At 36.3% G+C, this 13,396-nt stretch overlaps 4 protein-coding genes across 4 annotated transcripts; 3 read left to right on the forward strand and 1 right to left on the reverse strand.

The window, feature by feature from the left end:
* Nucleotides 1-268: 268 nt before the first annotated feature.
* GCK72_012606 (uncharacterized protein) lies at nucleotides 269-664 on the reverse strand (the record flags this gene model as incomplete). The annotated part of the gene is made up of 1 exon (XM_053729244.1): nucleotides 269-664. One exon carries the CDS (start codon nucleotides 662-664, stop codon nucleotides 269-271), a length of 396 nt encoding a protein of 131 aa, XP_053584016.1.
* A 2,719-nt stretch (nucleotides 665-3,383) lies between these two features.
* Nucleotides 3,384-3,674, forward strand: GCK72_012607 (uncharacterized protein; the record flags this gene model as incomplete). Its single annotated transcript, XM_003095498.2, has 1 exon — nucleotides 3,384-3,674. The coding sequence occupies one exon, from the start codon at nucleotides 3,384-3,386 to the stop codon at nucleotides 3,672-3,674; it is 291 nt and encodes a 96-aa protein (XP_003095546.2).
* A 396-nt stretch (nucleotides 3,675-4,070) lies between these two features.
* GCK72_012608 (uncharacterized protein) lies at nucleotides 4,071-8,898 on the forward strand (the record flags this gene model as incomplete). The annotated part of the gene is made up of 8 exons (XM_053729245.1): nucleotides 4,071-4,169; nucleotides 4,223-4,378; nucleotides 7,608-7,732; nucleotides 7,780-7,968; nucleotides 8,149-8,298; nucleotides 8,356-8,463; nucleotides 8,511-8,647; nucleotides 8,693-8,898. The coding sequence occupies 8 exons, from the start codon at nucleotides 4,071-4,073 to the stop codon at nucleotides 8,896-8,898; spliced, it is 1,170 nt and encodes a 389-aa protein (XP_053584017.1).
* A 2,421-nt stretch (nucleotides 8,899-11,319) lies between these two features.
* Nucleotides 11,320-12,650, forward strand: GCK72_012609 (uncharacterized protein; the record flags this gene model as incomplete). Its single annotated transcript, XM_053729246.1, has 2 exons — nucleotides 11,320-11,472; nucleotides 12,366-12,650. 2 exons carry the CDS (start codon nucleotides 11,320-11,322, stop codon nucleotides 12,648-12,650), a joined length of 438 nt encoding a protein of 145 aa, XP_053584018.1.
* Nucleotides 12,651-13,396: the final 746 nt, after the last annotated feature.

Consider the following 13,396-nt stretch of genomic DNA (forward strand, 5'->3'; position numbering starts at 1 on the left):
TGATCCAACTATTGATCATGAAATGTATTCAATAGGATCCCCTTGCTGTCACACAAATAAATTTGAAGCGTGGGGGTGGCTCATTTGGTTTAAACATTTGATCAAAAAACTGTCACAAACATTTTTCAATAAACGGGGGTGCATATTGTATACGTTTGAGTTTGGTTTGGCTCACACACAAAGGAAATAGAGAGATTTTTCCAATAAAAAAGACTCCCTGCCGAGTTATCCGATCCACATAAAAGGGACCCCTGGATTACACTCCTCATCAGTTTCTACTGACCAGCATCCACCAAGGTAAGCTCTCTTCCAGAATCTCATTTTCTCTAATCCACATTTCCAGATGTTCCGTTACTTCATGCTCTTCGCCCTCGTCTCCATTGCCTCTGCAAGCCTTCTCTCCATCTGTCAAAACTACTGTTCTTCTTACAACGGAGGAGCATCTTACGACAACTGCTCTCCATGGATCAGTTTTGCCACCCAAACCAACCAAACCTGTTACAATCTGTGTGTCCACAAGTGCCATGTTGTCTATGAGGGAGCCTGTATGACTGGAAACCAATACCGTTGCTGTCTCGAGACATTCCCAGCCAAGAAACAGCCATTCAAGATCAGTGGGTGCAACAAGCTCTACAATAATCTTGTCTAAATTCGCCAAATACATTATGAGTCAATAAAATAACTGCAATTTCAATCTTTTTTATTAAAAAGTACATATAATACTATTATATGTATAATTGTTCTTGCTGTCCTACCTCATTCACTATATTGGTACGATTGCGACATTGAAGGTAACGGAAATTGTGAAATTGTGAAATAGAAATGTAGTCATTGAAACTGAATTAATTTTCAGAAATTTGTTAAAAAACATTTTTTGCAAAGTCTTTTCAAAGAAACCGAATCAAAAATTCAAAGTTTTTGGCTATCACCAAGAGTTTTGAAATAACCGCAAGTAGCATATTTGTATACACCTGCTTTGAAAAAATTAATGCCACACAAAAATGAATTTAGAAGTAAACGTAAAATTATAAGTAAAATTATAAGTACTCTCTTCTCTAATATAGGAAAAAGAAAAAGCCTATTACAAACTGACAAAAGCACAATTTTTTACTGATCTACATATTGCAACAATTAACATACAATTGGAAATTGAAACATATGACACTGATGAAACAGATAACAATTGTTCCAGATATTTCCATTCTTTTGGGACGACTTTCAGTTGCCCCGTGTTCCTTTGTTATTTGCAGGTAACTTTTCAATCTTTCTTTGTTTTATTTCCAAGACATATGCTTTTGGTTTCAAACTGCTTTTTTTTAACTTGCTTACAGTTGTTACAAATTATTTCGACTGGAGCAGTTAATTCAAGCCTTACTAGATATTCTAGAAGTTGAATTATTGGGAATAATACTGACCACCTAGAAGAGTAAAAAATACTGTGACCATGCATGCAATGATAATGTAGTGATTGAAACTGATACAAATAGTGTTGAACTTTTTTTTCCAGAAGTATGTTGAAAAAATGTTGAGCATTATTTTATCGCGTCTGCAATAAAAAAAGGGAAATCGTGAAATAAAATGATTGGAACTGTATTAACTTTCAAAATTTTGTCAAAAAACACTTTTTTCCATGTGGAGGAGAATCCGACAAACAACAGTTTGAATAATACCCAAAACTGTTGGTTTACATATAAGCAAAAAGAAACAGAAGATACCAGTTGGTCAAACTTATGTGGCTGAGACACTTTACAAAAGTGCGGAAGACGGAACAGTTTTAATTTGACGGAAGGCGGAATATCAAAAAAGGAAGGTGAAGACGTACATCATCATCTTCCGCCTGTGAAACGTGTGAAATAAGAATGCTTTCATAATCTCATATGTCCCAAATTCCAATATCTTGTCGCTGACTCGATTGAGGAAAAAGTTGTTAGGAAAATAAACCAATCTGTTGTTACAGCAATGTTTGGATCTCACAGGAAAGGAAAATTATCCCATTTTATGACAACTTGTTATTCTAATTTTTTCTTTTTTATCTGTTTCAATACCAAATTATCGGTTTGGTTCGGTCAAAAAGTTGTTTGAAGAGTGGGTAGCCGATTTGAAAAAAAATACCAGTGCACGGTCTCCCAAAGTCCGAGTAAGAACTGCAAGGAAATTTTCGATCTCCCCTCACGAAACAAAAAATTTGAGAAATTGGCAGGTCTAAAAGTGAATTTTTTAATTTTTAGCGTAAAGCTAAAGATGAAAAAGTCACTTCAATAAAGGTTAATGTGATGAATACATCAAGAAAAAACAATTATTTTTCTAAAAACCATGATATCATGTCTTTTGAGTGTTGCATTTGATAATTTTACACAAAATTTATTGGCGAATTCTCGGCTTCAAACTGTATCCAGCTCTCTATTTCTTGACGTTTCCACCTCTATTACAGCTCAAAAAATCCGCAATAAATAGATCTTGATTTATTATGGGTGGGTCACTTTTTTGCCGAATAAGTTTCGAGAAATAATGAAAAAACCGATTTTTCAGGCCAAAACTTCGATCTGTATCAGCGCCTTTATTTTCGCTCCAAAAATAGTTTTCTTTTTTCCGAAACGTTGATTTTGCCTTTCTCGTTATTTGTTATGAACAATTTTCACTTTTTATTCCCTTTATCGTTCGTATTTTAAATAAAATCAAAATTTTCAGTTGAAAAATTAATAAAAAATTATTTTTGACTACTGTAGCGCGCGGCCTTTGCGCTCCACTGAGAACTTTCGCTTGCAGTTGTTTTTCGGGGTTTGGGAGACTGTGCGAGACTGTGTTCATTCAAAATACTTCGTTATCTTTAAAACCGAACAGTATCAGAAAAAAACTCATGAACGTTTTTCCGGAATATTCCATCTCTACTCTTTCTACAATGTTACATACATCTGTAAGGGTTTATTGTAAGGTTTCTGAGTAGAATATTATTTGTCACATCCCGCTGGGTGAAACGTAAAATACTAAAACATGTAGGTGGCTCGCTGAGCATAAACTCTTGATCCAAACTTTCGATCATGAGATTTATTCAATAGGATCCCCCGTTGTCCCACAAATATATCTGAAGCGTGTGGGTGGCTGGCTGGTTTAAACATTTGATCGAAAAACTGTCACAAGCTTTTTCAATAAACGGGGGTGCATATTGTATACGTTTGAGTTTGGTTTGGGTCACACATGATGAAAATAGAGTGTAGGTTTCAATAAAAAAGACTCCCTGCTGAGTTATCCGATCCACATAAAAGGGACCCCCGGAATACAGTCTTCATCAGTTTCTACTGACCAACATCCACCAAGGTAAGCTCTTTTCAGTCCGAAGAATCTCCTTTCCTTCTAATCTACATTTCCAGATGTTCCGTTACTTCATGCTCTTTGCCCTCGTCTCCTTTGCCTCTGCAAGTCTTCTATCCATCTGTCAAAACTATTGTTCTTCTGTCAACGGAGCAGCATCCTACGACAACTGCTCTCCATGGATCAGTTTTGCCACCCAAACCAACCAAACCTGTTACAATCTGTGTGTCCACAAGTGCCATGTTGTCTATGAGGGAGCCTGTATGACTGGAAACCAATACCGTTGCTGTCTCGAGACATTCCCAGCCAAGAAACAGCCATTCAAGGTCAGCGGATGCAACAAGCTCTACAATAATCTTGTCTAAATCCGTCGAATATTTATGAGTCAATAAAATAACTGCAGCTTAAAATCTATCTTATTTTCTCACTATTTCAGAGTTCCGGATTTTTCCAGACTGAATCAAAACTTTGAATATCAAATAGTTCTCCCTAATGCTCCGGCAATCTTCTCAAATATTTGAGACAGTAAATCTTATGAATTTCGTTACTCTCTATCAGTTTTGCATACTCAATCAAATATAAAAAAAGTGTGTGCACCTCTCCTCCAATTTGTTTACATGATACCTTCTAGCACTCCCCCCCCTCGTCCCGCATCACTTATCTAAACAAAACCTCAAACTCATTGAATTCAATAAACTAACGTATCAATTACACACCTCAATGTCATCACTCCTTCCGCTCACTTCACTCCATTAGCCACAATGGACGTGTCTACAGGATTGCAACTCCTGAACTTAATTTCTCTGAATATTAACTTAACACCATCGGCTGCGGAGTATGAAAAGCGCTTTGAAGCGGATGTGAGTTTCTTTTTAATTTTATGTTGCAATAAACATTTTTTGGTACGTTTAAGGACCAAATCCGGCGAGATATATTCCGGAAGTATGACGGTTCGATGCCATTCCGAAAGGATTCCCCTCTTCAAATATTGCCTGTACTGACAATTGATCACATCAGAAGTCTGGATCAGAACAAGGGAACAATGACTGTTGCGATGAGTTTTCTTTTTGTGAGTTCAATAATACATTTGTTTCATTTTTAGTTATTTTCCGTTTTAAGACTATTTTATAATCGTCTCATAGTCCGCACGGTTCGTTCTTGTTTTGTTTGACTAGATTGTTTCTGGAGCTAACAGAAAAAGTGGGACCAACAAAAATGGATCAGTATGAGTATCAAACTTCTTCGAATTGAGTTATTCAGTTGTTCTGAAACATAAAGCAATCTAGTATTTATATAGGGAACTGTAACATTTCAATCGAGGTAAAATAAAAGTTTGCGGTTTCTAAAACATCTTAAGAAACACATCTGAGTTTTTTTTTCGTTCTGGTGTGTTTGTTCTGAATTGAAGAATGCTTTAGAATTTAGAAATTTCGAACAAAAAAGTGAGGTTGTAGAAAAAGAAAAATGTTATACCACAACAGAGAATTGTTTTTGCAACTGTTCTTTTGTTGGAGTCTACATTAAAAAGTGTGGAGTTTCTTCCTCCCTCTCAGGTTGTAATGTGTGAGAAGATAAATCTTATAGTTAGAATCTGCTAAATTTGTTTATATTCATCTAGGTAAAGAAAGTCTCTAATCTAGAATTTATTTTTCCAAAAGATTTACGAAAAAAGAAGTATGAGAGGTGTCGTTCTATGGCAGTTATCGTCGTAAAACAGTTTTCATAGTGGTAAAAACTTTGCCTGTTTCAAAGAAGTTGTAACAGAAGAAACCTCAACTTTAACTTACTTAACATATATCTGTTCAATACAAACGCGGAAAAGTACATCGTTCAGAGAGGTAGTTGACAAGTGCACCCTACAGATGAAATAAATGAAAAGGCAGAAAAAAGAATTTTTTTTAAAATCTGGTAATAGTAGAAAGTTTTGCTGTTTTCTGAAGAAGATTTTTTCAGACGTTATCATAGTTTCTTGAACATGAAAAAATTTTAGTTGATAATATTGTCGCAACAAAAAAGTTCCGACATTTTTTCCCCCTCGGTGTTTGCGGACTCAAGCCAAAATTTGATAATTTTGGCTTGAGTCCGCAAACACCGACGAGGAAAAAATGTCGGAACTTTTTTATTTCGATAATAAACCATGTTTCAAATTTCTTTTAAGTGCGCTCTTAAAGTTTTGCTCTCAATATTCACCATTTTTACGGATTCCCTTACTGCGAAAAGAACTGCAAGAAAAAACCGAAAAACCAATTTTCCGTTTTAATTCGATTTTGCACTGACAATCCAATGTTTCCGGGTTTCTCTGCAATAGATAGAAAAGATGAGTCAATGAGACTTGTAGAAAACAAAACACTTCATCAAGTGAGCCAGCAAACCTGAATTTTGGTAAGAAATTAAATTTTTGATACAGACAACAGGTCTTCAAAAAAATATGATTTTCACCCGGTTCAGCAAATATTTATTTTCTAAAAATAAGGACGTGCTGGGTATCACGATTAGTATTGAGTGAGTTTATCGAGCTTCAAGCTGCTCCAAATTGAGTGATCAAGTGATTCTGAAACATGAAACAATCCAGTATTCACTAAAAAAAACTGTAATATTGACTGCATTAAATCGAAGCAAATTAAAATTTTGCGGTTTCTAAAACATCTTAAGAAACACATCTGAGTTTTTTTTTCGTTCCGGTGGATTTTTCATATTTGAATAATGTTAGTATTAAGAAATTTCGAATAGTTGAGATTTGTGAATTTAGATCAATTAGATGGTCCCAATTTGTCACACTCACCGAATTTGAATACAGTCTTACGGCGATTAAAATGTTTACTGTTTCAAAAATGTTGTATCACAAGAGAGAACAATTTTTGTTATTGATAGCTTGTTTTGGCATTTTCCAGTTTAGATGTCTTTTAAAAACTCGAACGTCCGTGTTTAGACATCCCAAAAAAACGAATAGACCTCCCATAAAATATTTGGACGTCCCTTAAATTTCAAAATTTGGTTTTGAATATTTACACGTCCCTTGAACACTGTAACACCAAGAGTTTTCTCTGACACTGGGAAGTAGTGAATACCTAAAAACAAACAAACCAGAGAGTTTCTTTTTAATTGCTCTGAGACTAGTAAGCACGAACAACCAAAACTATACTGGTAATTAGAATTGTAACTGTTTCAAAAATGTTGTATCACAAGAGACTGTTTTTGCTACCGATCACAATGAGAGGTGAGAGAGTCTATCACAATTATCGTCATCACATAGTAAAAACGCGAAAAAGTAGTTGGCAAGCGCACCCTTAAGATGACATTAGTGAGAAGACAGAAGATGGCATTGAAGAAGGAAAGAAGACGGCGAAAAGGGAAGAAAAAATTATGTACATATATCTAACATCGTTGATGGCGCACTTGTCGGTTAATTCTGGTATAAGTAGAAACAGAAATATCTTCTGTTTTCAAAAGTAAAAAAACTTTTTGGTAGAAATTATCAAGGTCTATTTAGCATGTAATGACACATTTTCTGCTGTCTGTTTCAACTTTCTTCTAAATGTGCTCTCGAAGTTTTGCTCTCAATACCTTACAATTAGTTGCCCACATGACGAAAAAAAACTTCAAGAAACGTGAAACTGAAACAAAATTTTTTTTGTTTTAATTCAATTCTTTTATTTTTTGTAATGAAAATCGGGTGTTTTCGGGTTCTTAAACGGTGAAATGGACAAAAAAAAGATAATCAAACTTGTAGAAAACATAATTCTCTATCAAATAAGCCTGAATACGTAAATTTTTGGTCAAAAATTGACTTTTTTGATACAGAAAAACAGGTTTTCAGAAAAAAAAGAGATTTTCAATCATTTCAGATCTTTTTTTTTAATAAGAGCGTCCTGTTGCAATTCTTTTTTCGAAAATGTGCCAAAAAATTATACTCGTTTTTCTGAATACTTCAATACTTCTTTTTCTTAATCAAAAAAGTCAATTTCTGACCAAAATTTACGGTTTCTGTCTCATTTTATAAGGAATTCTGTCTTCTACAAGTCTGATATTGCATCGTCTAGAACTTCGGATCCACTGGATTTTCAGTGCAAAAAAATGAATGAATTGAATTAAAACGTGAAAAAATCTGTTTCACGTTTTTTGCAGTTCTTTTTCGCAGTGTGGGAGACGTGCAGAAAGAATATTTTTTCGTATACTCACAATCAGTGTTAATGCTAATGTTAAAATACTCCGTTTCTACATGTCAACATACATAGATTCGACTTTGTGCATAATTCCCAGATAGAAATCTATACACACTCGGATAACCTCACTTCCAGACCTGGATGGACGACCGATTGGCTTGGAACTCCAGTAACTACTCCGGTGTCCAAACAATCACTGGGCACAAATTCGACTTCTATCTTCACGACTTATGGTTGCCAACGCTTCATTTAGCTGATATGTGAGTTATTTAATAAGGAACAAATGTTTTTAAAAATTTATTTCAAGGCCTGGCTCCGCCAAACAACAAGATCTGTTCAAAAACCATGACGTGGACATAGTAATCCACAAATCTGGAACCGTGAGAGCTAGTATCAAAGCTCTGATAACCACTCCTTGCTACTTTGGATTCGGAGACTACCCCAATGACTATCAGAACTGCACCTTCACTCTGATGTCCCCATATTTTGCAGATGCGTGAGTAACATTTTTAGCACGCCATGCGTCTTACAATCGCGCTCTACCGAACCGAAAAAAATCGTGTGCGAAATTGAGAGACTCAGAGAAAATGAGTCATTTTTCAAACGCATTTCGGTGGAGCACAGTTGTAAGAACTGTGCCAAGCTAATATGACAGTAAGTTTATTTGAATTTTAAGATTCCAATTTTCCGACTGGGGAGGGTTTGCCTATTCCAAGTATCTACTGGAAGATCGTATCTCAGATGTTCAAGATTTTATGTTGATTAACGTGGACTCTCATAGATATTTCATGTATCTTGGCATGGATGTGGTTGAGAATATTGGAACGTAAGATCTAATTTTGAATTTGGAAACTTTTTTTCAAAAATCTATGATTTTTTTCAGTCTTCCCCCTGGCTACTGTAGAGGATTCTACCGTTATGTGCTGACTTTGAAAAGAATGAACAAGTTGGTATTCTCACAGCTTACAGCGCCAATGATTGTGATTATTGTGTAAGATTTCCAGACAAATAACCGACTACAGTATTCCACTATTTCAGACTCATGACCATTGCCGGATTCCTGCCAAACAGGTACGGTCTTCCAGTGCTTTTGGCCACTCTGGGAATCGAATTGATGTTCACAATCTCTATGACAGATGTACTCCCGGATAACTTCAATGGAATGCCTAATATTGGTAACAAACTCAAAAAAACCAGTTTACCACATCTCAAAGTTTTAGGAATCCTCGCAATCCTCCTTGTCATTGAAACGATGGTTCTAACTGCTTGGAAAGTTTTCTCGATCTACACCCGCAACAACAGACGTCTGAGAGTTGTGAAGGAAGAAGATCAAATCTATCAGATTGTCATATGGACTGATAGAGTTCTTATGGTTGCATTGATTGTGGAGGGAATGATTAATATTCATATTGCTAAAGCTAATTGATAAAATATCGTAAAGTCCTGAATAATCAAAATTATTTTCAAAATACTTTTTTATTTGAACTGATTGAAACGTTAATAAAACTTTTTCCAATCGGTGTTTGAGAATTGTTCGGTATTGATCTGATCAAACTGAAAAATTATATTTTTTCAGAATTTCTTCTAATGATAGTCGAAAATTTGACTTTTTCGCGGGAAAAATCAAAAAAAATTTAAAAAATTCGAAAACAATTAATTTTGGCGCCAGATACAGGGGCCTTGTCAAATATGGTTAAATTTGGATACTTCCGGACAAAATTGTTTGTTAATTCTTGGTTTAACTGACTGAATCGTTATCCGAAAAATACTAAAATACTTCCGAATTGTGTATTTCCTAACCGACGTGTAGAAACAAGTTCTCTGTAACCGTACAATTTATTAATTGATTTGGATTATCAAAATCGCTTTTTCCTCGGCCGATGACTTTGAAGGTGGACAGTAGTGTCTTCTATCAGTTATCTGTCATTTGCAGGAGTCGTGAGAGTTCGGTAGGTAATAAATGAAAATACTGTTCTGCAAAAAAAGCAACATTTCATGAATTAAATCTGAAAACGTTTTCTTGAGTTTCATTCAGATTTAAAAAAAATCTTCGTTATAAGAATAATTAACGATATGAAAGGAGTAATTAAGTTTTCATGATCATAAATTTTGTATGAACCTTCTGAAACAGTGCATTTTTCCTCAATCCTTCTATAGTTCTCCGATCGCCATTTTGTCAACTTTACCAGAAAATGATCTTCTCAGTTGTCAATATAAAATCATACTTGTCAAAAATCGGGTCCGGCCCGGATTCAAAAATGTGTACTCATTTTGTAACACAATTTTCAGAAATTTTTCGTAAAATTTAGAGTAAAAATGCTTAAATTATTGTACACATTCACATTTTTATTCAATTTTGAATTTTTATTCGAAAACTTTTTTTTTTCAAAACGGGCCGAGCGGGTCGGGCCGAGAATACTTTTGATTTCGGCCCGACCCGGCCCGTGACATCATTCTTATATATAAAACGCATGGGGAGTCTGTCCATCTGTCCCAATGTCCGCAAATTTTGAGAAATGAGAAAGAAAGGCGGCCGGGCCCAAAATCGAACTTGCGCTCTTTGCGCACCGACCACCGCCTTGAACCACTCGGCCACGCGGACACATTTCTGAGAAGGTGAACAAATAAATGAGGAGAGGCCAGCCGGATGAACCGCCGAAGGCGCGGCAGCCAGGCTGGTGTCTGTATAAAAGTAGTCTGAGCATGCTTCTCTCTTTCCACAAAACAGTTCATCAGAACGTCTAATAAGATTTTTAGTGCCCGACCTACATAATCATCGTTTAGCCCTTCAGAATCACCAGGAAATTTCGAAATTTTTTTCAAAATTATCGCTGTTTCAATGTTTAATTTTTTATTAATGCTAATGTTTTAGATCGATCTTAGGATTTCTCATCTTCACCATTAAAAACTGACCGTCTTGGTACAGTTAGTATCACACACCCTGCACACCAGATAGTACTTCCCGTCATATTACCTTTCACGCGTCCGTTCAAATATTACTCTCGCAGTCTCGCACTCTCTTTCTCTCCTCTTCTTCATATTGGACCATCTGTCCCACTGGTGTCCCTCATTCACAACTCGTCTTGCGATTGACTGGAGACGGTACTGAGCGGGATGGCCGCGTTTTCTTCGTCCTTCGCTTCTATTTTCTCCACTCTGTCATTCTCTGTTATCATTTCCTAGGCTTTCCATCCGGACGGGCGTTTCTGCGGGCGGCCCTCGCCCGCCCGGGCGGCGACCCGCCCGTGCCCGCCCTAGCCCGCCCTAGGGTAGACTGGCGAAAAAGAAAAAAAAGTTTTGCCGCAAAAAAGTTTGAACTCGAGAGTATCAAATTCAAAAACAGAGTTGTTAACCACTAGGCCAAACCTTCGCTTGATAAGAGCGAGGGGGAAGAGCGTGAAGAAAGGAGGGTGTCACGCAAAGAATGATGGGGCGGCAGGGCCGCCTTAGGGCGGGTCGCCGCCCGGATGGAAAGCCTATCATTTCCTGCAGATTTATGTTTCTTTTAGTCTTCCTTTCCCTCCGTGTCCCCTGGTAGTCTTCTGCTTCCCATAAAGTTATTCCCACTTCTTCATTTTGTGCGAATTTGAGAATGTGTGTTGGAGTTTCTGATTTGACGTATATGGATATTATCTGCATCTCCCAAACATCAACGTTGGCCTGAGAATATCTGCCACTTTATTACTCTTTCACTATTACAACTCTCTTTCAGTTTTTTCGTTTCCTCCGTTTTTCTGAAAAAAAAACGAATTTTTTTTAATTCCATCCTTCGAATTTTCAAAAAAAATTCCCGTTCCCGAGTTTCAATCAATTATTTAATTCATTTTTAGGTAGATCTTCCGTAAAAATGGGACGTCGTGTAATGAAAAATGTTGAAAGGAATTCAATTATCACAAAAAACAGAAGTAAGAAGGAGGGAATACCGAGAATCAATGATAAAAAGGAGGCCAACAAAACCACTGAAAACCAGAAGCAGATGGAGCTCGCGAAGAAGCTTGTGGTGAGATTTTTTAAAATGAATTAGTGTTTGTATTATAGAACGTGGAGTATTGAGCATAAAAATTGCGGCACTTGCATATTCCCATTATAATCGGTTAATTTTGAGGGTTTGGCTCTATTACGAATGATCCCCATAATGGGTTTTGAATATCAAACGTAGATTTTCATGTTTCATGGTGACAATTTTTTTGTACGTTCACTTCCTAGAACGTTAAAAATAGCAGTCAACAGAGTTGTGCGGAATGCCATTTTTCAGTTTCCGGAATACGGAATCCGGAACCGGAATCAAATTTTCGAAATCCGGAATCCGGAATCAGGAACCGGTATGACAAAAAACCCGGAATTCCGGATTTTCGGAATCCGGAATTCGGGATGATTCGATAAATTTGCAAGGCCAAGTCATTTTTTCGAGTGGATTCGATGATATATTAAGTTAAAAACTACTTTTGAGGATCAAAACCGAATAAGAATTACTACAGCTGGCTTTTAAACTCAAAACAATTTCCAAATTTTACTTCTGAATTCCGGAAAAAGGAGATTCAAAAAACCGGAATCCGGAATCGGAATAAAAATTTTCATTTTCCGGAATCCGGAATCCGGAACCGGAATCATATTTTCAAAATCCGGAATCCGGATCCCGGACAACTCTGGTAGACAACCGACTCTTTGAACTAGGATTTGAGATTTCGATTACTTTGCTAATAACTGTCCAAGAAGAGTCTGAAGACATAGACTTTTGACATTATGGGACGTTCCGTAACATCGGTGCGCATTTTCAAAGTACCCTCAGTTTGAAAACAGAAAACTACAAGTGTTGCAAGTTTTTATGGCCAGAACCGTGATCAAGAAACTTTTGGACTTGGTATATAAAAACTTCCGAATCTTAATTTCCAGACTGATCATCCCGAACTCTCTATCGAGCAAGCTCTGGAAATTGAGCGAAAACGAGCAGCGGACAGGAAGAAGAGGGAGGAAGAAATGACGATTGATGCTTCTATACATTTGAGAATCGATCAGGAGATGGAAGAGTACTTGATGATGGAAAACGAGGAGGACGATGAAAAGGAGAATTTGGAGGCTCCAGAGATGGATTATCAAGTAAACATTTCTATCAAGTTGAATCAACTGGAGCTCAGCAATGACGAAGGTCCTCGGGACAAGATTAGAATAATGAATTGAAAAATCACAAACTACTGATGTGACTTATATTTCCACTGATTCATGTTTTCATCAATGCCAGTTTCATGTTGTTTCCGAATAGTTTATTTTGTTCCAGTTGTTCACTTTCTAATCATTTCTTCGGTGTCGCTTTTCTTTTCCTTCACCCCTCGTTCAACATTTTTCAAGGCTATGTTTCAATTTCCTATGTTTCAATTTTCCTATGTCACTCCGTTTTTCCGTGACAAGTAATTTGCCTTTCGTGTTTCTTAATCCCTCGGTTTTGATTTGTTTTCGGTTTACTCTCTAGATTGTCTCCCCTGCTAGCCATATATATTTTTGTGTGTCGGGAAATGTGTCGTACGTTGTATTGCACTCATCTAATTTTAGAACGAGTCAGAGTACTCATTCTTCCCTAAATCTCGAGATGTTGCTCTTCTAGCTTTTTTATTAAATAGTACACCTCATTCTCATTCGTAGATTTTAACTCTTTTAATATTCTAACGAATCCCCAAATAATTATTATCAAAGTTCATTTATGCTGCGTTATTTGAAATTGAAGTTTTATTAATTCCCTTCAAAAAAATGAACAGGTAGCAATTTCATACTTCCTCTTATTGTTAACATTCGTGTTTTGTTGTGATAATTATCCACATCTTGATATTCATTTCAATTTATTATCTGTTTTCCAGTTGAAAATGTGTTGTCCACTTCCTCGTATTCACTGTTTCCGATTGAAACTTTGAGTACATATTTTATTATCATAA

The sequence above is a fragment of the Caenorhabditis remanei genome, chromosome IV, assembly GCF_010183535.1.
Source record: "Caenorhabditis remanei strain PX506 chromosome IV, whole genome shotgun sequence".
In the NCBI taxonomy this organism is placed as follows: Eukaryota; Metazoa; Nematoda; class Chromadorea; order Rhabditida; family Rhabditidae; genus Caenorhabditis; species Caenorhabditis remanei.